The following is a 25,869-nucleotide window of genomic DNA, read 5'->3' as shown; positions in this document are numbered from 1 at the left end:
CTAACGATGTTCCCTTTGTTGTTGTGGTGTTCTCACTGTGTGTTGTTGTTTGTGTTCCAGTGTTCAAGCAGCAGGAGCAGACGCTCAGCCCGACGCCCAATATAGGCTTCTCAAAGGTGAGTTCCTCCCTCCACCGCTGTTCAACATCCTCACCTTACTTCTCACACGCTGTATCAACTCTCACTTGTATCAACTCTCACTTGTATCAACTCTCACTTGTATCAACTCTCACTTGCATCAACCCTCACTTGTATCAACTCTCACTTGCATCAACCCTCACTTGTATCAACTCTCACTTGCATCAACTCTCACTTGTATCAACTCTCACTTGTATCAACTCTCACTTGCATCAACTCTCACTTGGTGTCATGATCAACTTCCAACCGAGTGTAACTATTACCTCTAGACACCTGCTGTACATTATGTAACCTTAGAAACTACTTGGTATGGAAAACAGATTCATTTTAGCTCATTCTGGTCCATCTATACTGTGTGCAACCATATATTGAAAAATATTTTTCTATGTTTTCTCCCATAACAGTTTCCGCTGACTAATTCTAAATATGTTTCTGTACCTTTCACCGTTACAATTTCATAACACATTGACCCCCTTTCAGTATTGGATTTTCTGGTCTATCACGTAGACTATGGACTATAATATTGTATTTCATTCTGAAAGAATCCTTTTTTTTTTTTGAGATCAAAGAAAGAAAAAGTAAGAAGAGAGAAAGTATCTTATTAGAAAATAATAAAACATCTCACAAGTTAAGTGAGACGAACAATGAAGTTAAAGTGTTACGTTTTCTGGCAATTATGGCGGACTTTCAAGTCCTCAAGTATTCGATTTCATTCCTTTCACAGACTCCCTCCGCGAGCCTACAGACGTAGTGGTTCCCACGGTTTAATGACTGAATAACTCAGCCTCACAGGAATTCCTGGTACTAGTGGTTCCTTGCATAAATTTGTTGGGCGTTCTGCCTCTTCCCTGTTACGACCATGTTGGGCGACCGAGCTAGATCAGGCTTACGGAAGGGAGGTTGTTATCTCATTTATATCTTCCTTAATTAGGTTTTTATGTCCGCGTGATGTTGGTTATTGGATTAATTATGAATATCAAGAGTTATGGCTTATGGTCCATACCCTATTTAGTATTCAACATAAGACTATATATTTATACTTTATTTCTTATATAATAATTATCAAAGTTTATCGTAACTTCGACGGTAATTGTTCGTTTTGATGTTGATGCGGAAAGGCTTTCCTAGATCATGAGCAACATAGGGTGTCGATCTCGCCAGCAGAGCGAAAAACAAGGTAAATGGAAAAGACTTTTGCAGTTATAACAGACACCTACACGGCGAGAGGAGTAAATATTGGGTACGAGAAATGGAAAGTGGTCATTCCGTTACTCTGTCCGCGCTTCTTGCCTGAATATCCTTGGCAAACTTCATGTCTGACACTCTGTTGCACTTTTATATTTTCATCCTGTAAAAGGCAATGAATAACTTACTCGCCAGTTCTGTGCACACGTACAATAACATCGTTTGTGTCCATCGGAACATAAGAAGAAAAAAAAAATGTTCATACCGGCGCCCTGGCAGCTGCAGTTATGCAAATACACTAATTGGTTGACCATAACAAATGAGGGAATTAACACCGAGGAAACCATAAAAAAATATTGCCGAAGCACGACATGGCCGATGGGAGTAGCACGCATGCGCGGCCTCCAGTGCTCACAATAAAACTTATCGTTCTTAGATCGAGTCTGTCCATTCACAAGGCCTAATTTCTTTTATACCCCACCTGGCCATTGCACGCTGGCTATATCTAGAGAATCCTAGCTGGATACATACTGGACTAGACCACATCCCATGCTGGTTATATAGGCTAGACGATGATGTGTGTGGAGCCGGGTGGACCAGCCAGGCTCAGAGCCCTGCAACCTCGCCTCCTTGTGTCTCTTATCGGCGCCATGTGTCGGGTTGACCGTTCATTAGCGCGCGAACCATCGGGACTTGCCCAAGTTTATGGCCCTTGAGAACCACAACTCGTAATACAATGTTCTTGTATTTCTCTCTTTGTTGAATTTCTGCGCGTATTGTTATGGAATTCCATTCTGCAGCTTGTAATACATTTCAAGTCTTTGTATTTATACTACATTCATCATACGTATCTCAATTATTTCACTAGTCATTGATTTCCTTAGTCATAGATCTATATGTTCATCTGTCGTTTTTATAATGCAAACTTCTGACTCGACACTCCTGTTAGCTCGTTACAAGCCGCCGCCTTAACGTTACAACCCTACCTCACACTGTTATAAGACTTCCTAACGTCACAAACCTCCCTCGTAACGTTACAAACCTCCCTCGTAACGTTACAAACCGCCCTTGTAACGTTACAAACCTCCCTCGTAACGTTACAAACCTCCCTCGTAAAGTTACACACCTCCCTCGTAACGTCACAAGACCTTCCTCGCAGCGTTACAAGACCTTCATCATAACGTCAGTAAACGCATGACCTGACCCGAGGTCATGCATTGAAAATAAGTGTTTCCTGTTTACCAGAGAAACTGAATATTTTGTTACATAGAAAACTTGCATCCATGACATTATGATCCTAATTATTTTCTGGTAATAAGTTGTATATAATACTTTTATTTATTTGTTCATTTTTTTTTTTTTTTAACTTTCATGTCAGTACCATCGCGAGACGAAATCAGATGATGATATTTTTCTAAGAGAAGGAAATAAAAAAATTTCCCGTGACAGATATTTTTGTAAGAGATGGAAATGAAAAAATTTTCCCATGACAAATAGATATTTGAAAAGGATAATCTATCGCCCGACGAAGACTTCTTGATGGCCCGATGAACAGGCCAACTGCTCACAACCACGAGGTATCTTGAGACTTAATATATACGATAATGCAGGAAGCCATGACGGTTGGCAAGAAAAAAAGACGAGACCATTGCTAGAATGAAGACAAAGTCGGCCATGTTTTCCATGGAAAGAACAGGTCAGGTCAGCTGTCAATGAGAGCGAGAGTGAGGCAGGTCAGAGGTCACCAGGCACCTCACCAGCGGCTGGCTGCGGTACTGTAATTCAAAATTCACCTCCTCCTCCTCCTCCTCCTTCTCCCGACCTCGAATAACTCCTCCCGTGCTTCGCCATCCCTGGGAACTCCTGTGCTAGACCCTCCCATCTGTTGTGTTTGTTCAAGACAAACTTCTCCCATACACACCATGGGCTTCCGTGGTTCGAATCCTGGGCGTTGCAATGTGCCCAGACCCTCCCTAAGTGTTCATCCTGCCCCATGGGGGAAGGTCGATTAATGGGTATCTGGCTTAAACTGGGGTGTTTGTGTATACACACATTAGGAGTGGAGACACAGTACGTATATACAGGGTTAAAAGGTGGGGGGAGCATGAGTGTAAAACTATCCACCTTTCGCACACAAATGGCAGTCACAAACGCATAGGAGAATGCCCAACACGCAAGACATAAAGATCCCCGCCAGTGCCAGACTCCTTCCTTGCCTCCTGCCTCAAACGCCTCTTCACTGAAGAAGCCACTAGATCTTTTTTTTCCTTTATTTCACCCACCACATCGCCACCATCTGCCCCGGGACTCTCCCACCTTGACACCACGTGACCTTAGCCTATCCTTCCTGCACCAACATCCCCCGGAGTTCATAGTGGAATTTAAAAAGTCCCCCAGAGACTACCACACCACCTCAAGGTAAAGCGGTCTACTGTACCATTGACTTTACTGTGGAACTGTACGATCAGTTGTATCCTTGCGCTAGCCCACTGAACCTCCGCCCACCTGTCTTCCGTCATCGTTTCTCTTCGTCAGTCAAAACTGACCTGCCGGTGAGAAGACTTCGTATCTCACGTTGCTCCCAAAATATTTCATTTACAGCCCGGCATCATCTACCCTGAACCCCCAGCTACCAAGAAGAGGTTCGATAGATGATGGCAGGCGAAAACCCCAATAGATGATGGCAGGCGAAAACCCTGTGTCAGTCCTTTTTTTTTACACCACCTGTCTAGGGGGGTGGGCGCTCACCACGCACACTGGGTCCCCCTGACTCTCATTGGACAAATTTGGGGGAGGAAGCTCCCGCACCAGCCCCGCCACCGTCACTTCCTGCCTCCTCCTCGTCCCCAGGTTGCAGATGAGCACCAAAAACCCCATCGACCTCATCCTTGCCCGCACACACACACACACTCTTGCCACAAGAACACCTCAGACCCAACCGTTGTAAACATTGTAAAAGACGTTTTTACGATTGTGGAAAAGAGCTTCTGTTCGACACTCCTCTGTGAATGTTTACAGCTCTTATCTGCATAATCTCTAAAATGAACCGTAAGTATTAATGATCATAATGATGATATCATCATTATCATTACCCGCACACACACACACACACACACACACACACACACACACACACACACACACACAAACACACTCACGGGGATGAGCAAGACAACACTAGTCACAAGGAAAAACTGGTCCTCCTTCTAGCGTGTGTGTGTGTGTGTGCGCGGTGGTGGGGGCCGGGGGGGGGAGGGGGAGGGGGTGGCTTATACTAGGTTACACGGCCGATAGAGTAGTCACCACCCCCCCCCCACCCCCCTCCCCCTCCCCCAGGCTATACAGTCTGAGCATGCACGGTCCTCATTCACCATCTATGGGAGGGGACACGTACCACCCAGTCCACTATCTGGTGAGGGGAGGGGACACACACACACACACACACACACACACACACACACACACACACACCCTAGTCCACGATCTGGGGAACACACACTTCCTAGTCTACTACTATCTGGGGGGAACACGCAATCTCCAGTCTACTACCTGGGGGGGGAACACGCATCCCACAGTCCACTATCTGGGGGAACGCGCATTCCCCAGTCCACTATCTGGGGGTCGGGTTGGGGGGGGGGGTGGTCATGGCAGCTAATTTGCATCCGGCTGGCATTGAAGTATTGCTATAAATGGAAACCACATCAACTCTCGTTTTCCTATTTACGCAGGATTGGAGTTGGCAACATTGTCATACGTGTGTGTGTGTGTGTGTGTCTGTGTCTGTGTGTGTGTGTGTGTGTGTGTCTGTGTGTGTGTCTGTGTGTGTGTGTCTATGGAAAATATGCCTGACTGAGTAGGTAGGGGGAAGAAAAGATGTTCAGAGTTATCACTTGAGATGAAAGTCGTCTCTGAAAGCAGGGATGAAAGGCTAATCGTTCCTCTGCTAAGGCTAATTACGCGGCAGAAGCTTTCAACTTTTTTTTTCCCGAGCACCAGGAGGAGGTAGGGAGAAATACTGGACAAAGGAGATGTATTCCGTATTTAATGGCGTTTACGTGACGTGAAATTTGACTAAGATGACGTCAGTGGATTTTTACGTGCTGACCACTTTCGTACTGATTGAAATCCTTTTCGCAATTACTGTTGTTTAGTGTTGGTTTCCGTGACGTCATGACCGCTTCGTCACGTCATTACCGCTAATAGTGACATCATGGCTGTTTATAGCCCTACCTCACGGTCGCTCGCAGACCCGTGTTGACGTCAGACGGAAGGAACAGATACGGAATAGGAGTAAGGGAACAGCTCATCAACTGAAATGACTGGTGGAAAGGCAGAAAGGAGGAACAAAACAGGGAATGAAAGTGGAATCGCTAGACCAATGGACGGAGGTGGAACAGAAAACGAGGAAGAGACAAGAGATATTAATCTGAGGTAAACAGACAGACTTAAAAAAATGAGAGAGGTTTTTCTGTCAGACTGTCACCTCGACAGACAGACAGACAAGGGGCTGTCGGCCACACGCTGTCAGTGATCATAAGGCCATCTCACAACCAACCCCCTCCCCCACTACCACCACCCCCTACCCAAGCAACCTGTCTAACAACTTCACCTTTTAATAAATATCTTCGACCTTCACAGCTCTCCACTCTCACCTCTCCCTCCCTCTCCCCCAAGCCACCAACACACCACCTCCGCCTCTCTCACTACTCTCCAATAACTTCTCACCGCTAGCTCTCCCACACTCCACTCGCGCCTCTCTCTCACCCTGCGCCTCTCACCGCTGACTCTCCCTCGTCTGTACTCCCACACTCCACTAACCTCTCACCCTGCGCCTCTCACCGCTGACTCTCCCTCTTTTGTACTCCCACACTCCACTAACCTCTCACCCTGCGCCTCTCACCGCTGACTCTCCATTGTCTGCTCTCCCCCACACTCCACTCACCTCTCACCCTGCGCCTCTCACTGCTAACTCTCCCTTGTCTGCTCTCCCACAGGCCATGAACGGGTTCATCATGATGCTGACCCAGGGTGGCAAGCTGCTGTATATCTCGGACAACGCTGCTGAATACCTGGGACACTCCATGGTAAGTGTAGTTTCGAACGGGAAGCCTCGTGTTCCACCATCGTGTCCACGAACCACTGTGCCACCACCGGGGGTGGGAACCTCATTCATCTCCCTCCCCCCCCCACACACACACCATAAACAAAAACAAAAACAACAAAAATGCTTTAAAGCTCATATTGTACAAACTCTTTTCCTTTAATCGACTTTGTGGATCACGCACACACACACACACACACACACACACACACACACACACACACACACACACACACACACGCACACACACACGCACAATGGTGCCATAAATCATAGCTGATGGCAACAATGGCTGGGGGGATCTCGGGAGGTAACTTGGTTCACAGATTGAAAGACTCAGGAAGGTGGGGGAGAGAGACACAGAGAGAGAAGCGCTGTGCCCCGTCGTCGTCAGCGTCCGGAGTGAACCTTGTTGCACAGATTACCTCCTCTCGGTCTGTGCCACGACCTCACACGCCACACAACATTGTGCAACATTATGCAACGGGCGATGGATGCACAGCCCTCAGAGATGTATAAACCTTTGTTGTGAATAATAGGAGTGGGAGACGTGCAATTATATAGACTTTATCTGGGCTAAGATAATTTGACAGAACTTGCAGACATAGATACACATAAGCACAAGCATATATATATATATATATATATATATATATATATATATATATATATATATATATATATATATATATATATATATATATATATATATATATATATATATATATAAGCAAAACCTAAGCAAAATTCATTCAACACAGCTGATGACCTACCTTTCACTCCCGCTGACACATGTCGTGCATGTAAAACCTGGAGGAAGTTCCCTGCAGCAAGCCCAGACAGAGCATCATCAGACTTCCAAATAAGATACTTTGGCCTCACTTGCCATCCAAGCTTTTCCAGATGCCTTCAGTCACTCCTGGTAACAAAATAAGATCCCAGATGTGTGGAAACTTTCCCACACAATACCCGTCCTGAATTCCGGCAGTCCACCCAACTTCCATATCTCCTACTTCCCAATACCACTGTCGTGTTCAGTATCCAAATTCCTTGGGGAAAGAAATATCTACAGAACCGACACTGGAATATCCCACAGTCACGTACGCTACATGGTTTTAGAGACCCAGTCACTCCACCACCACACTACACACAAACTTCACACACACCCTTTGATGGCTTCCTCCGTTCACAGGCACCTTACTGCACAACAATAGAGGCGACAGATATTAACAAAACACTCGGCAACGTCGCCTGACATCCTCACACAAAACATTCTTAACACCACCCACGCAACAGTGACTGAAAATGATGGTTAGCTAACCACATGGTTGGTTGCCAAGAACAGTCGCTGACAAAAGCTTTAGCCCAATAATCGTCAAGCTCTACAGTGGAGTTCCCCAAGGAGCCATTCTTTCTCCTACCATCCTCACTCTTCTTCCGTGACCTTCCATCACCTTCTGCAGATTATGGTAAGAAGGTCTTAACATATGCAGATGACCGCACAGATTCCTCACGTCACCTTAACACTAATCAGTCAGTAACAAACATACAACACTGTACAACACATTAAGAACGCCGTCTTACTCAGAATAGAATGTATGCATAACTACAGAAGTCTTTTTGTTACCCTACCCCTTGACAGACATGTGAACAACCTGCACTCTCCTGTCAACCTGACTGCTCAACAAAATTCTCACCACACTGGCCATCACGATATGCACATGTCATTCACTCCCCACACCACAAACATCGATACAACGGCCATAAACATGTGCGTTTGCTTACATTGTGTCATCAGTGACACACACACCCATTAAACACACAAGATACCCCACGAGTATGTTGCATGTGTTGCAGGAAGACCTGTTGATCCAAAGGGACATTGTATGTGTTGCAGGAAGACCTGCTGATCCACGGGGATATTGTATGTGTTGCAGGAAGACCTGCTGATCCACGGGGACATTGTATGTGCTGCAGGAAGACCTGTTGATCCACGGGGACATTGTGTGTGTTGCAGGAAGACCTGTTGATCCACGGAGACATTTTATTTGTTGCAGGAAGACTTGTTGATCCACGGGGACAGCGTGTATGACATTATAGACAAGCAGGACCACGCAGCTGTGCAGGCCGAGCTGGTGAGAGGCGTCCAGACTCCCCAGCTGCCCGAGGAGGAACGCCTCTTCCTGTGTCGCATGAACGTCTCCAGGAACGCCAGAAGACAGATGAGGTTCGGCGATCAGAAGGTGAGACAGCATTCCCAAGTACGTTTTTTTATTGAATGTTGAGATAGGTGAATTCTGATATGTTTTTCTCTCTGCTTAGACATTGCCACATAAGGCGTTTCAACAACATAATTTCATAACCCTTCTTCCATCATAACCAGCCTATAAGGCAAGCAAGTTTAGTTCCTAGAGTGATGCGTCTCTTCAAAATCTTCATCCCCTTAGTCGTAACTTGATAGCTGGCTGTGGTACATGTGGCAATGAGGAACACAGCGTAATGGACCATGAAACTCTCCCTCCTGATCCTCACCGTCCCTTCGTGTTTACTCGGAATTTTTGCAGAGCTGCGGTCCACAGAATCGAGACCACTTTCACAAAGAGCTCTATTGACTTGACCTCTTCTCCAACTTAATCTTTCAGGTCCTTAACAAAAAGACATTTCCAATAGCTTCTGCAACTCGACTTCTTCTCTCAAGCACCATAGTTTACTCTGACTCTGCTTCGGATAATTTGTTCTCCACGCACTTCCTACTGAACTTATATACCTACCTACTCCTATGTCTTCCTCGGGTAAGGTCCTTCGAGTTCTCATCCCCCAGCATTATGTGAGCAGGGTGTAACGCCCGGATAGTTTAACATTTTTACGTCTTAAAGGAGTTTCTCCAGGCTATCTCCGATTCTTGCCCGCCTACTTCTGTCCAAAGGTTAACTTAGCTGTGAACATTACGTGCCGTCAGCGAGGACGTTGTGGAACAGCTGTTCTTGTCTGATGCAAACTCGGGAAGCAGTTGTATGTTACGCTTGTTTAACAACGTGGTGGCTATGTGTAAATCGTGTGTTAACCCCTTGTCTCCTACCACACAGGTGGTACTGGTCGCTGGCCACTACCTCTCGTATCTCCCGTTATGCTCGAGGAACGAGCCGGTCTTCCTGGCCCACTGTACACCCGTGGCCATGCCAGAGACCCGGGAGAGCGTCGTCCAAGGTGCCACCAACGTCTTCACCTCCGTCCACACCCTCGACATGAAGTTCCTCAACCTCGACAGAAAGTGAGTACCACCACCACCATCTCTCTCTCTCTCTCTCTCTCTCTCTCTCTCTCTCTCTCTCTCTCTCTCTCTCTCTCTCTCTCTCTCTCTCCGGACAGTACCACCTGACACCAGTAGAGCCACCTGACACTCTACAGAGTCGCTCGGCACATCGTAGCGCTACCTGACACCAAGCATAATTACATGGCCCCAAGCAAAGCCACCTTGCACCCAGCGGAACCATTTGTCACCCAGCAGAGCCACCTGACACCTATCAGAGTCGCCTGACACCCAGCAGATCTACCTGACACCCAGCTGAGCCACTTGGCACCCAGCTGAGCCACTTGGCACCCACCAGACGCTGGCGAAGTCCCTCTACGCGGGAAGCCAAACGTTATGATTTATGGTAACGAACGACCCAACTCGCGTTTTCCACTTCAATGTGGATATGGAGCTCTTATGCAAATGTGCGCTTTGTCCTGTAAATGACTCGCGACCTTTGACCCTGGGTGCGGGGGTGAGGCGGCCGTGGCTGGCTGGGTGGTGTTGGGGGGGGGGGGGGGGAATGAGTCCTAAAGGAGCGGGAGGCGGGTGAGAAAGGATAAGATAATTTTCTGAACGACACAGCAACGGTAGCAACATTACGTTCCCAGTCTCCACTTTGTTATTATTCTTAGTTTACTGCCTCTGTTCCTCTTGTCCTGCTTCATCCACTTTTACCACTACTTTTCCTCTTATTCCTCCTCCTCCTCCTCTGTCGTATCTTAAGGCCCTCAGTTTTTCAGTAACTTTCGGACTCGTCTTCCATACCACCCTTCACTCTCATGAGATAGCATCTTCTTCCACCCGCAGCATTAACATAAGAGTAGTAAATCCTTATATCCTCGGTTCTCACTATCATCTCGCTGTAATATGACCATATCTTGACCTCTAATGATATCCCTGATACCGCTGGGGCTACATGGCTGGCTTCCAGGGTCACATCAGCTGATTATGATAAACAAACATGGCTGACACGGCCACATCAGCTGATAAATGTAAACAAACATGGCTGACGCGGCCATATCAGCTGAATATGATAAACAAACATGGCCGCCAAGGGTATCTCAGCTGATCATGATAAACAAACATGGCTGACACGACCACATCAGCTGGAAATCGTAAATAAACATGGCTACCGAGTCTGTCTCATCTGATCCCATGCACACCAGCTGATGACCTTAAACAAACACTGTTCCACATCTCTGGCTGTAATCGTAGATAAAGCGTAATACTTTCTGTACCTTAGCTAACAACGTAAATTATTTAGTGGTGGTTACGTCAGCACCCCCCTGGAAAGGGGAACCGTATATGGCCGCTACATCTGTGGTAGTCATGTATATATGACCTCAGTGGTGCAACAACGTCTAACGCATGTCTACCACGTTTACGCTATGTAATCACCCCTTTCCCCCTAACTTCACCCTACGCTACTACAACTGAGTGATCCATCAACGCAGCAGCTAGTAACACGACAGATGTTCACACATCAGAGGGAATGTCTATATGATATACTCATGCATCACTTTATACCGAAGATAAAGGAATTCAAACCATCTCTTATCAGAATCCTCGTAAATATTCTTGCTTTTATGGTTCGGTTATTTAATTACTTAAACGCTCCTCTCCGGAAGCGATTATACAGTGGCGAAATTCAGGGAGTGAAGGTGGCAAACAGGAACAGGAGAGTGTATAAGAGATGGATATCCTGTAACATCTTTTGTTGCCTGCAGGGAGAGACGACTGATTTGTGACACAGAAACGTAGAAATACACGTATGGGGGACAAGAAGGCACAAGCAGAGCAAGATGCAACACATCCCCCGACTACAACCTGACCCCAGCCCCCCCAGCAGGAGCACCTCGCCCTACGGCCATAACTTCACGACAACAAAGTGCTTCATGCAAATTTGGCCGCGTTCTCCCAGCGTCTGTATGTTATTATCCTCCCCCCACAGTGTGGAGGCCAGACAGTCGAGGAGCCCAGTCTTAAACCTAACCACTCTCGCCTTTCATTATCGCCAGGAATCGTCCCTTAAAGTCTGGCCCGTATATCTCTCTCTAGTATTCGACCCTAAGAGACCAAGAGGAATCATACTTTCAGGGTCTGACCTCTATGTAGAACCAGATAATGTCGAGATATGTCTTACCTTATCAAACGTCCCAGGTCATCTACCCAGCAAACATCTCCCACGTATACATCCCCAGGAGCCTGACGCCTTAAATATCTCCATCGTTCGTCTACACAGGCCTAATAAATCCCATCGCTAGCTTTAGTCCCCCAGGGGCCCCTGACCCACGAGAAGGTCGTAACCCTTATATACACATATTACCAACATGTAATATTCACTCCCGGGGGATCTCTTGCAGATCTGGCCTTATAACGATCACCTGAACTCGAGCGGGTTTTAAAGTCATGTTGCTGGCTATATTTAATGGGCGACTCGTGAAATTTAGGAGCTCGCCATCCATGTCGATTTTTAGAATTTTTCTTCCACAAAGATCAGACACTCGTAGGTCGGCCATGGGAACTTCGTTATATTTTTCTTTTTTTCAAATGATATTAGACCAAGTGAACCATACATTTTGACACGCTTACTTGACACTTGTTATAACTCAAGGGATATGGGTGCATCCATCGCTCAGTGTGAGACAGATATGTTACGAATATGACAAACATACCTCAGTGTGACGTAAATAGCATAGATATCCACAGACTGACAGTGACAAACTATCCAGTAGGTAAAAACCTCTTCAGTATGACTTATACATACTCCCAGTATGACAGGATATATGCAGAGTAAACGAAGAAAAGTGATAAACATATTTACATACATTTGTCTTTCAGCACGAATGTAGCTACAGTATGACTTCTGTATTTATGAAAGACAGATATTCCCGGAACACGATACATAAATGTCCATGTACGACACATACATACTTGCAGCATGACATCACTGTTGCCCATATATATATATATATATATATATATATATATATATATATATATATATATATATATATATATATATATATATATATATATATGTATGTGTGTGTGTTTGTGTGTGTGTGTGTGTACGTGTGTATGTGTATGTGTGTGTGTGTGTGTGTGTGTGTGTGTGTGTGTGTGTGTGTGTGTGTGTTGTGTGTGTGTGTGTGTGTGTGTGTGTGTGTGTGTGTGTGTGTGTGTGTGTGTTTGTGTGTGTGTGTGTGTGTGTGTGTAGAACCATGATACCCTCTGGAAGAATCTGCAAGACTTGCAGTGATGACAGATGAGGCAGGGAGAAGAAACGGACCCCCTCACTCCACCAGACACATCCCATCAGAAGTGTGGAAGCGGTTACGTACACCAGATGGGATATCAGGAGGTCAAGGAACGAGAACTGACTAGAGGAGAGCCTCCTCTGGAGTCCGTTTTCTATAGACCACCTTGCCATACCCCTGTATCCACCTACATTAGATATAGATTAGATATGTAGATAGACAGAGCTTCAGCCATCCATGAAGTATCGAGTATAACACCTCTGCCCGCTGTGGCCACGTCTCCCCCGATCCTCTTCAGAAAGCTTCATCCCTTACCAGAACTTCAGAACACCCCGGGCCAACAAAAGATATCACTCATCAAGCTGTTTTCAGAAGTATAGAAGGTGCAATCATCCTCCTCGCTGACGTTCCAATACTTGGCAAATTGCTCTGGAGATTCACGACACAGCGCGGATCTTCGCGCCATTCATACACAAATGCTAGTATCAAGCGGTACAATGGCGTCCCCGAGGGCTCTCCCCAGCTCTGCTGGGTCCCGCACGGGTTGGGAATATGTAAATATAGGATGCGATAAGATCTCTTCTCCCAGATGGTATCGGCCCGCCGCAATGATCATCATTTGCTCCATCATAATTCATGGAGGAGTTAAGAGCTCTAGTAACTAAGAAACAATAACTATGCTAATTCTCCGGATAACTGAAGTAGGCAAATAGGTAAATAGATACTAGGTGAGAGAGAGAGAGAGAGAGAGAGAGAGAGAGAGAGAGAGAGAGAGAGAGAGAGAGAGAGAGAGAGAGAGAAGGGAGCCATTGTGTGCTGGCTCTCGCTGCCCCTCGGAGATTGCATCTTCGGATCGTTCCCTGGCCGAGTTCTCACGCTGTGTGGGTGGGTGTCTATATATATATATATATATATATATATATATATGCGTGTGTGTGTGTGTGTGCGTGCGTGTGCGTAATATCCATAAATGCATGTGAGTTCGTATGTGCGTATGTAGTTGTTAGGAGGTGATTTACGTGAGTATGTGTGTGCGTGCGTTATGTGTTTCAGTGTTTGCAGGTGTAGCTCTTGCGTTAGTGTATTTGTTGGATGAATATGTTTGTTGTATGTGCCCACATATGGACACATACATAAGGTGAGGTCCCTGTGACTTTGGGCTTTGAGCTGGGAATATCTTTCTTGACTGTGGAGGAGGAGGAGGAAGAAGAGGAGGAAGAGGGAAGGGATTTAGGAGGGGAAGAATTTCGTGGGGATATTGTTGGAGGGTCCGCTGGGAGTGTTGGGGAAGAGAAGGGGATGAACAGAGAAGAAGAGGAGGAGGAGGTTAAGACCTGGGCTCAACACAGGTGCTCCATTGTTGACGAAGTAATATATGCAAGTTGTATAGAGCGAGTACAGGTGGAGATGAAGAGAGGATAGCATAAGGGGGTAGCAAACATACGAGAGACGAATATATACATATATATATATATATATATATATATATATATATATATATATATATATATAGAGAGAGAGAGAGAGAGAGAGAGAGAGAGAGAGAGAGAGAGAGAGAGGGTTGTGTTCATCTATGCAGGCAGGTATTTGGTGTATATGGGGTGATACTGAAATGTTTTATCTATCTATCTATATATATATATATATATATATATATATATATATATATATATATATATATATATATATATATATATATATATATATATATATATATATATATATATATATATATATATATATATATATATATATATATATATATATATATATATGTATATTATTCTCATATGTGTAAAGTACGTAGATTCGTTAGTTCCATCCCTTATAAATAAAAGATAAATCCACATACGTGTAAGTGTATGTATATATATCCGTCCAGCTCCCCCAGCTGAGCCTTATATATACTGAGGCTAACATAATGAATCACCCTGGGTAATGCCAAGGCTGATGAACACCCCATAAAGAACGCTCGCCCCACCGTTGAACCCTGAACCCTCCGCACATAACTTTAAACGTATCGCCTGGTCTGGGAACTTCGTTGGGCCGGGCGTCGCGGCCTGCCCCGGGGATTAAGACAATAAGATGTTAGATAAATAAAGACATCTCCCCAACAGCCAATAACCCAAAAGCCGCTCTCCGGCCATTGTCTACGACTATCCTTCAATACTAAAAATTATGCATAATGGCCAGTAATCACCACCAGGGCCCATCTTTGCAATTTTCAGCCTCACGAGAGGAACGCATAGGGCTAGATATGCTCTTGCGTGTCCGACTGTCTTGCAGTGTTTGAGAGGAGGAAAACAGACCTTAAACCCATGCGACACAGGAGCAAAATTTGCTCAGGGAATATCCAGTGCATTGACACGCTGGCGGCACGGTACAATATGACCTATATGTCAGTGACATAAGGCCAAGTATAGCATTTCCATCTGGCATTTCTCCCATTTTAAAGGAATACATGATAAAGGTGTATGTAAGGCTACGATAAGGAGCACGAATGTATACGTGGACATCGAGTAATCGGAGCCAGATCAGCTAACACGAGGACGATGTTGTGAGGTGTGGGTGATGCAGGGGTGGAGCAGAGGCATGGGTGGACTCGCCCGCTTCTCCAGCCTCCCGACGATTATGATTTTTGACTCAGGCAGACAGTAGTGTTCACATGTTTATATTTGACGTCTCACCTTTGGCAGGAATTAGATCAGGCGAGATACATGCCTCCTGCACTTCAGTCTTACGACTTTTTCGTCTTCGGTCTCCACATTTCTTCCATATATGACCTTCGGGATCAGAAGGGCCGTTAATGTCTTATTTTCCACCATTCACTTCGGTAGCTACGTGCAGCGCCTAGACTAAGTAGTGTAGACCTAGAGTGTCCGGTTTCAATTTGCTCAATATGTACTCATGCCATCATGCGGTGAAGAGTGTGTGGAAGGCGAGAACGTTATCTCGGAAAGCAAAAATGGGTATGTTTGAAGGAATAGCGGTTCCAACAATGTTATATGGTTGCAAGGCGTGGGCTATAGATGGGGCTGTAATGAGGAGGGTGGATGTGTTGGAAATGAATGTGTGAAGCGGTTTGATCGAGTGTGTGGTGTGTGGTGATAAAAAGAGTGTGGTTGAGAGGGCAGAAGAAGGTGTGTTGAAATGGTTTGGTCACATGGAGAGAATGAGTGAGGAAAGGTTAACAAAGAAGATATATGTGTCAGAGGTGGAAGGAACAAGGAGAAGTGGGAGACCAAATTGGAGGTGGAAGAATGGACTGAAAAAGATTTTGAGTGATCGGGACCTGAACATGCAGGAGGGTGAAAGGCATGCAGGGAATAGAGGGAATTGAAACGACGTGGTATACCAGGATCGACGTGCTGTCAGTGGGTTGAACTAGGGCATGTGAAGCGTCCGGGGTAAACCATGGAAAGGTCTGTGGGGCCTGGATGTGGATAAAAAGCTATGGTTTCGGTGCAGTACACACGACAGTTAGAGAACGCGTGTGAGAGCGGATGTGGTCTTTTTCTCGTCTGTTTCCTGGCGCTACCTCGCTGACGCGGGGGGTGGCGATGCTGCTTCCTGTAGAGGGATGGCGCCGGGAATGGGTGAAGGTAAGCAAGTACGAATACGTTTATGCCTGTGTACGTGTATGTATATGTATGTATATGTGTGTATTAATCACTTGCGTTATCCGTTATGAGAGTTTTAAATTCATGTTGCCCCGCTTCATATCTGCTTACGTCCCATGTTTTTATTATGTTATACGTTTACACACACACATGTCCCATATATATATATATATATATATATATATATATATATATATATATATATATATATATATATATATATATATATATATATATATATATATATATATATAATTATTTTTCTTATCCTGCTTATATATGTGTGTACTTATGAGTATATGTGGGTCGTTTTTTTTTTATAATACTTTAACTTGTTTCGAATCTCGCTTATAATCATGGAAAGGTATACAAGTATTCAAAAGTGAATATGTGTATGTGAATGTATTTGAACAGTATAAAAAGCCAGTCCGTGTACCGAGAATATGACACCATCATTTTTAAAGTTTATCTCATCCCTAATTTCACCAGATGATGGAGTACTTCACACGACCCCAAAGCAAAAGGGGCATTATCTGCATCATCTTAACTGTAAAACTTGTCTCACTTTCTCTATCTCTACCTCCATGACATCAAGCTCAAATCCCCACTTTGTTAATAGTTCATATTTTTAAATTCTGACTCAACCTAAATGCAAGATACGTTCGTGAATTATTATTATTTTTTTTCCCCTTCCTTCTCCTGTCATTACGTAACACACGTATCACAGTTATTCTTAACAAGCAGGGACGGGTTTTTGTTAGATCCATCTTTAGCTTAGCGGACATGAGATGGTATCTTATATCAGTGTGTTCAGCCTCACTCCAGCAGCAGACACTTTCTCTTACTTCTCTTTGAAACGCACACATCAGAATGTAAGGTGAATGTATATATATATATATATATATATATATATATATATATATATATATATATATATATATATATATATATATATATATATATATATATATATATATATTGTGTGTGTGTGTGTGTACAAAAATTATCGATATCAATATAGATGATCTTTGAAGTAGAAAGGATATGCATCATAAAATAGATTTGATAAAATAAATGAGTGCTATTGTGCTGAAATAGACATTAGGGTTAAAGAAATAATCTTTTATTTCATTCAGATAGAAAAAAATATTAAAATAATCTTCATTAATCAAAAAGCCCCAAAAAAAATCAAAGAACTTTATATCATATTTTACATATCTTCACTTGATATGATTTCACATTATTTCCCCATTGTTGCCCTTTTTTCTACAGATATTTACGCATTTTCTTGCATATTGATGATCAGTTTTTAGGATTACATGTGTACTAAAATCAGTCTTTTTTGTTTACCAGCGGCGAATTTTACCTCGGGTACAATCGTTCGTCGCTGGCTGGCGTGTCTTGGTACCATCTCATCCACCCAGAGAACATGCGCGAGGCCCAGACCAAACACCGCCTTAGTGAGTAACCCACTGTCTTGTATCTGGCCTGGCCTGGTTTGGCCAAGCGCCTTAGTGAGTAACCCTCTGACCTGTATCTGGCCTGGCCTGGCTTGGCCCGTGTCTTCCTGACTTATACTTTCTTAATTCATGAATGCTTTCAGTCCCCGTACTTACAGTATGCACCTTCCGAGACCTCACTGTACATCCCTAAGCTGCATATTCTCGGTTTGTACATTCCTCACCTGCTTCTTCATGACCTGCATCCTCACGGCCTGTAGCTCCCTGTTCAGACACGCTCGATCTTCTTGATCTAGTGTTATTATATTCATCATACAGGTGAGATTACTGTGATTATTGTGAGTGTGTCTCATTCGCGCTGTTTCCCATTTGACGCTGTTGCCTGACTGTGAATGTTTGCCCCTCAACAGTCACCACCAGCGAGCAGGACCGCTCCTGTATATTACTGCTGAGACTACAGGCCGCTGGAGGCACCTGGCGCTGGGTCCACTGCGTCCTGCAGGTGAAGGACGCCGCAGATCCCAACCAGCAAGGGTCGCAGGGCAGCGGCAGCGGTACCAGCAGCAGCAGCACCAACAGTAGCAGCACCAGCAGCAGTAGCGGCACCAGCAGTAGCAGCAGTAACGGCAGTTCCCAGCAGCAGCAGCAGCAACAGCAGCAGCAGACGCAGCCGGTGATCGTGGCCACCAACCAGGTGTTGGCAGAGAAGGAAGCGTCGGTGTTGAGGGCCAACTCTTGGCTCTACCATTACTACACCATGCAGTCCAAACTGCAGTACGGCCTGGCGTACGACGCCCACGCCCAGCGGGTCCACGCCTACTACCCTCAGGTCATGACCTACCAGGTACGTTGACAGGTCGCCTTCCTCACCTACCATGTACATAGCCAAGTAGCCATCCTAAACTACCAGGTAGGTAGTAGGTAGGTCATCTCCCTTTCCTAACAGATGGGTTGCCAGGTCACCATCCGGAACTACCAGATTTCGTAGCCAGTTCACTTCCATCACCTTCCAATGATGCCGCTGTACTGGCATGTCTCCAGCATGTAGGACTGTAGATCTGCAGCGTGTGTCTCTCATATCATGCGTCAGTGTCGCTTATCTATTCACTGCCTCACCCTCATCTTATCACTGCCTCACCTTCATCTTAGCACTGCCTCACCTTGGTCAAGTCAAGGCTTAGTAGAGGGGGAGGGGGAGCTTTACACTCTGGAACCTAAGGGGTGGAAGGTCTATGTTCCCCCATCTAATGTTGTTCTCCAGAACTACGTCAGACTTTCGTATAGTACAGGTAAGCTTACTGACACGTGGCTGCAGTTGATCCTCCCTCTGCTTCTTAAGCAGCTTTAGAGCATCATTCTTGGGTCCAGTCCGTTTCTAGTATTGCATCAGATCTTTTCTTAGCCAGGAATATTCTCCCTCACGTTGTTGTGAAGTCCAGTTCTTTCTCAGCAAAAACTTGTTAACTCGCAGTACTGGTTTGGAATGGAAGGGTCCTGAAGCACAGAAGGCTCTCGTGAAGAAGAAATTTATCATCGTAGTGGAAGGTTGGGAAATTAAATATTTTTTAAGTCATTAGACTGCTGACATCATGCTGCTTCTCGTCCTCCACGTCCCTGTTATTTTCACTACTTTCCATTTTCACCTGGGGGCCTCCAGTATTTATTGAACATTTTGTTAAATCATTTAATTTTTCTTATTAAATGTAGGTCTGAAGATAAGTCAAATATCATTGTCGTTTTCAGAATTTAGCATAATGATTTAACGTAAACTGTTTTGTTATGTAAAATCTCTAGGTGCTTCGAGGGTGTTTTAAAGAGTTTGGGTCAAGTCGAAGTATTTTCTCTTTTGGTTTGTACCCTCCAACTCCTGCAGTTTTTTTTTTTTTTTTTTGTCTGAGTCCAACTCAAGCTGTCATGCACCCTCGCTACCTGTGAGGAGCACCCTAATGGTCTTACCACAGGGTATGTTTTGACACGTCCTAACTTGGTTTACTTGGATAGGGGTGACTTCAGGATTTTGTATTCACGTACAGTGAAGTGGATCCACTACTGTGATATGAATAAGGTTCCCTACTTCTAAATGTATGCGAAGGTTCCCTGTGGTTGGGTGGTTGTTTGGGCTTCGAGTCTGTCAACTGCCAGGGTCATTAAACCCTTCAGTATCAGGCTACATTCACGAGCCGAAGAATATTTGAGATCTTCAGGCAATAAGGATAACTCTAAGGCCACATACGAGATCTCTCGCAGTGTCTGTGGCTACCCTGGGTTTGTATAGAAGAGTTTATGGCCCAGTATGGAGAGGCGTTGACTGAAATTGAAAACTTAGATTCAGTGCTGAGGATATAGTACAGTTATGTCGGTTACATGTGTGCAACATGTGTGCAACAGTAAGTGAAGATAAGTTTGACCTGACTCTCACGGTTCGAATCAAACGCACCTTCACTAAAGGCCAGTTGTATCGAGAGTGTAGTGAAGATGAGGTTATGGTAAGATTGGTCTTTGACTTCACTCTTACGGATCAGGTCAAAGGCCAGGTGTTAGTGAGCATAGAGTTAACTTCGAGTGAAGGTAGTCATTGACGGATCAGGTGAACGGTCGGTCGGTGATATCGAGTGTATAGTGAAAACAGAAGTGGATTGAAGATGCCCTTGACCTGATCTCTCTGTCTGTAGGTGTGTAGTGAAAGTGAGGGTATAGTGAGGATGAGGGAGAAATGAAGATGGCCTTTGACCAGACCTGTAAGTATGTAGTGAAGATGACTTACCTAATGAGCCTTATGGGTCAGGTGTAATGTGGTGAATATTAGGAGTAGAATCAAGATAAAGATATAGGGAGGCACAGGTTAGCTTCTGCTGTTGTTCATTTAGTTGTAAACACTGGAAACTGGACGATTTGATGACACTCTTTGTTTCTCCCTTCTACAGGCGGACCCGGCAGCCTCTTATGTAGCCCCGGCAACACTCAGCGGCGGCCACGCCCCCACACACGCCCCCGCCGCCCACCACACCCCGTATTCCCTGGCGGCGCCCTCAGCCTACGCCCACCTGCAGCACTACCACCATCACTACTCTGTTCGTCTCCAACATGGTCTGGACTACTCCCGTGACCCAGCCTGGACCTACTATGACCCAACCACGACCTCTGCTGACACCCAGGTTCCACTACACCCCCACACCGCCACCCACACGCCCACCACACACTCCCACAGATCAAGTAAAAAGATCTCCTCTCCCAAGTCTTCCCCACGAAGGTCACCAATGACTCCCATGTCAAGCCACGGGGTGTCTGAGGGAGGCGGGGTAGCGGTAGCCACACCAGTAGCGGTACGAGCGGCTCCCGTAGCGGCGGCAGCGCACAAGGGCACGTCATCCCCGGAGCTGGAGCAGCATATGGACGCTCCCTGGAAGGCCTCACCCACGCAGGAGGTGCCCGACTACCCTGAGTACTCCTCCTACATCACGCCGCCGTACTCGGCTGGTACACCCACCAAGCTTAATCTCTTCACCTTCGACCCGCTGGAGGCACGGGAGGTGAGCTTGGCGCGGGACCAGCGGGTGCCCTCGGTGGAGGTGGGCGAACGCCACCTCTGGGCTGCTGACACCAAGGTGACGTCACCGTGGCTCCCTTCCCTGGACGATACCGCCACCGTGCCGCTTCGGCCGCTGCACCACGCCGCCCTGTGAACCCCAGCCTCCCCATCTCCCTCTCCCCGTTCTTGGCAGTTAGCGGGTGGGGGGCATGTTGCACCAGGTGGCGTGACACTGCCAGCCCTCCACCAGGCTGGCTCCCAAGCCCTCACCCCTGAAGGAACCTGACAAATCCATAGAGTCAGCCCGACGTTGTTGCGACGGCTGCAAAGGTTATTAGCCTCCCAGTTGTGTACGTGAATTCTGTACTGTAGCGGCCTGAGGAATATAGACTGTAGATGCTGAAACCTATATAGAACGCGTGCTATATATGGAGTTCCTCGTCTGGAGTGGCATAGCCGATAGTGTAAGCCTCAGGCTGGGAGACCGTCAGCACCACATACGAATCTCTTTTCATGAGACATTCACTGACGAGGAAACATAGCCTCACTCAGCCAAATTATGCTATAGGTTCCTGGCCCCTATATGGCCATACTTACTGGTGTGTCTTCGTACATCAGAGTTATTTTTGCAACGCTACCTGGTCCCCAGGTGTGGTTAGGGAATATTAAATGAAATACATTCCAAGGGCAAGATAGCCTATCCGTCCGTAGTATGTGTACGTTCTGTACTTCTACCGTCCAGTGTAATTCACTGCGTATACCCGTGGTTGCGTACGAGATGTATAAGTATAGTCTGTATATATGTCTGGAGGTTTGGTTGGTTTAGTATGCGTGTGTGAGCAGTGTATGTGTAAGGTTCACAAACGCGAGAGAAAATCCTCCTCATCAATGTCTCCAACTGAAGATAACCTCTTTTGAATTATTGTAAGCATCATCACTATGTCCATATGCGTTCAGCATTTGTTTAAAAACAATCTGATGTCTTGTCAGTTAAGGTAAACATACACCGAATATGTGTAAATGTTGCCTAACTGATTAACCTGTATTATAATCTGTATATATACGGAGGTTATCATAAGCACACCAGTAACAACACCGAATAGTATATCTATATGTCAGTTCATGTGTTGTGGACCTGGTGTTGTCAGGTAGGCAAGGATGGTCAAGCTGGTAGAGACTAAGCTATTCCTACAGTATTGCCAACTGTCTGTGTTACACATTTGCCTCGCTTCGCCTCTCATAATTCTCGCATATATTTGTAACTGAATATGAAGTTACGGTTTAGAAATAAATTTGAAGTAGAGTTATTTCATTTTATGATAAATAACGACCAAAAAATGTATGATGTACAATTGATTGTTGGCAGTATTTTAAGGACTATGGGAGGAAATTCTGCCTGTGATGCAGTACATGCCTTTGAGAAATGTCCTGGAAAAAAATATAAGTTCCTTTGTGGACTGTCCGGTGTACAGCAATGACGGACTGTATATATATAAATATGATCTTTATAGTTTGTTTAAATGAATTTATATATATAGATAGTCGTTATAGAAATTTATGGATATCAGGGCACTTAGTGTCAGTCGTGCAATCTAGTTATATAGTTAACAAATGTCGATTAATACAAATAAATATAGATTACGTATATCATGATTGTCTTTTATTTGAGAGGATATCCTTTTCTAGTCTTATGATGAAAGTACGGTGACGCAAACTCTAACTTTGGGACTTTATATATATATATATATATATATATATATATATATATATATATATATATATATATTTATTTTTTTTTTTTTATTATACTTTGTCGCTGTCTCCCGCGTTTGCGAGGTAGCGCAAGGAAACAGACGAAAGAAATGGCCCAACTTCCCCCCATACACATGTATATACATACGTCCACACACGCAAATATACATACCTACACAGCTTTCCATGGTTTACCCCAGACGCTTCACATGCCTTGATTCAATCCACTGACAGCACGTCAACCCCGGTATACCACATCGCTCCAATTCACTCTATTCCTTGCCCTCCTTTCACCCTCCTGCATGTTCAGGCCCCGATCACACAAAATCTTTTTCACTCCATCTTTCCACCTCCAATTTGGTCTCCCTCTTCTCCTCGTTCCCTCCACCTCCGACACATATATCCTCTTGGTCAATCTTTCCTCACTCATTCTCTCCATGTGCCCAAACCACTTCAAAACACCCTCTTCTGCTCTCTCAACCACGCTCTTTTTATTTCCACACATCTCTCTTACCCTTACGTTACTCACTCGATCAAACCACCTCACACCACACATTGTCCTCAAACATCTCATTTCCAGCACATCCATCCTCCTGCGCACAACTCTATCCATAGCCCACGCCTCGCAACCATACAACATTGTTAGAACCACTATTCCTTCAAACATACCCATTTTTGCTTTCCGAGATAATGTTCTCGACTTCCACACATTCTTCAAGGCCCCCAGAATTTTCGCCCCCTCCCCCACCCTATGATCCACTTCCGCTTCCATGGTTCCATCCGCTGCCAGATCCACTCCCAGATATCTAAAACACTTCACTTCCTCCAGTTTTTCTCCATTCAAACTCACCTCCCAATTGACTTGACCCTCAACCCTACTGTACCTAATATATATATATATATATATATATATATATATATATATATATATATATATATATATATATATATATATATATATATATATACATGTATAAGCTCAGAGACCCACTCTCTGAAGCTGAAATATAAACACCAACACTAAAGACTGGAAGAAAAATATGCAACAAGATTTAAATGACCGTCCTTACGGAGTGATTTGTATTCATTTTATATAGAATGTTCCAGCGTGACTATTATACTGGCAGTCAACAGCTGATTCTGAGGTAAACAAACCAGCACAACGCATCTATAGGTGGAACACATCGCTCGCATCAGCCCATCAGAAACTATTTTATCTGGATTGATAGAGCTGTAATAGAAGACAATATAGATGTGAAATTACTTTCAGTAGCCGAAGCAAGTGTACGAAATGCTACAGTTGGTGTTCCTACACTAGGTAGTGGAATAATCCAATATTCATGTCAGTGATCGCACGCGTGACAACATGGTCACCTCTAAACAGTATTCAGTGACTGCAAAATACCAGTAAAGTCCCGCTACAGAAATGGCATCGGAACACGTGATTTTCCTTTACAGTGGTAGTACAATGTGTAATGAATAGTATACGATTGGTGGAGCTTGGTGCATTATGTCCTATTTAGGTAAATTAACAAGTCAGTAGTGAGAAAGGGGTGTGAAGAATAGGGAATACCGGCTTTAACGTAAAACTAAGTGAGATACTTGCAGGAATCGATAGAACAAATATAAATCTTATCCAGCTTTCCCCAGCAACCACGATTTGCCATATTTTTCAATGCTATTTGTTTAATCGACCAATGTCAGTTGCGTTTGTTGCGTCCCTCCCCATGGTGAAGAAAGAGAATGTTCGCTGAAAATTGTTACCTACGAATGGACGAGGTAAACACACCGAACTAAAACTAGAAAACTTGAAAAACTGAGACTAGAAAAATTAAATGTTTCAAACCATTAAAAAGAACGTAAATCTTGCCTCAAAAAAAAGTTCGGTGAGGTCTTCATACAGTCTGGATTATTAAAAGTGTGTCATCTAGTTTAACTCCGCATTTTCCCAGACCTTCATAGTCCACCCTTCCAATGACTTATTCATTAATATGTTACGCAAAAAAAGTCCGTCAAATAACATCCATTTTTGTTATATTATTTATACTACCATTGTAAACTAAATCGCTCATAAACCAAAGCTACTTCTGTGGTACCTTACCATAATGACTTAATGACTACAGTTGTGCAGTAAGGCAGGGGAAACGAAGACGAAGACACGAATGTTTTCCTACTCACATCCTAACAGTAAGAGAGCCAGTTGAACAGCTGAGTCGCTCCCGTGGACGTGCGGCCGAACTCCTGAATCTCGTTACTTGGACATATCGCTGCTGTGATCGACAATAACAGGTAAGTGAACCTCTCCACGACCTAAGTATATCCCGAATTCTACAAACTGTGGGTGTTGTAGTAAGTTATTAGTTGTACAGTGTGTCGGAGGTTGTTAGTTGGTTATTTGGGCTATGTTAAGGCTGTCGACTACCAAGGTCATTAAGGCAACAGAACTCTGAGACCAAACACACATTCATACATGGCCCTGACACTGGGTTTCCTAATTTTTTAGGTTTTACTTGTCTAAGTTCTAAAGTTC

At 44.7% G+C, this 25,869-nt stretch overlaps 1 protein-coding gene across 1 annotated transcript in view; it reads left to right on the top strand.

Annotated features, from left to right (window-relative positions):
• The window catches only part of LOC139746622 (uncharacterized), a 69,507-nt gene extending 46,276 nt beyond the window's left edge, over positions 1-23,231 (top strand). The window contains exons 3-9 of the mRNA XM_071658037.1: positions 61-116; positions 6,317-6,406; positions 8,481-8,666; positions 9,510-9,694; positions 17,952-18,058; positions 18,469-18,902; positions 20,983-23,231. Of these exons, the coding sequence (XP_071514138.1) occupies positions 61-116; positions 6,317-6,406; positions 8,481-8,666; positions 9,510-9,694; positions 17,952-18,058; positions 18,469-18,902; positions 20,983-21,741 (1,817 nt within the window). The 3' untranslated portion in view covers positions 21,742-23,231. The remainder of the gene's footprint in view (positions 1-60; positions 117-6,316; positions 6,407-8,480; positions 8,667-9,509; positions 9,695-17,951; positions 18,059-18,468; positions 18,903-20,982) is intronic.
• Positions 23,232-25,869: the final 2,638 nt, after the last annotated feature.

Source organism: Panulirus ornatus, chromosome 65 (genome assembly GCF_036320965.1).
Source record: "Panulirus ornatus isolate Po-2019 chromosome 65, ASM3632096v1, whole genome shotgun sequence".
NCBI classification, from domain to species: Eukaryota; Metazoa; Arthropoda; class Malacostraca; order Decapoda; family Palinuridae; genus Panulirus; species Panulirus ornatus.
This window is presented reverse-complemented; position numbering and strand designations above follow the sequence as displayed.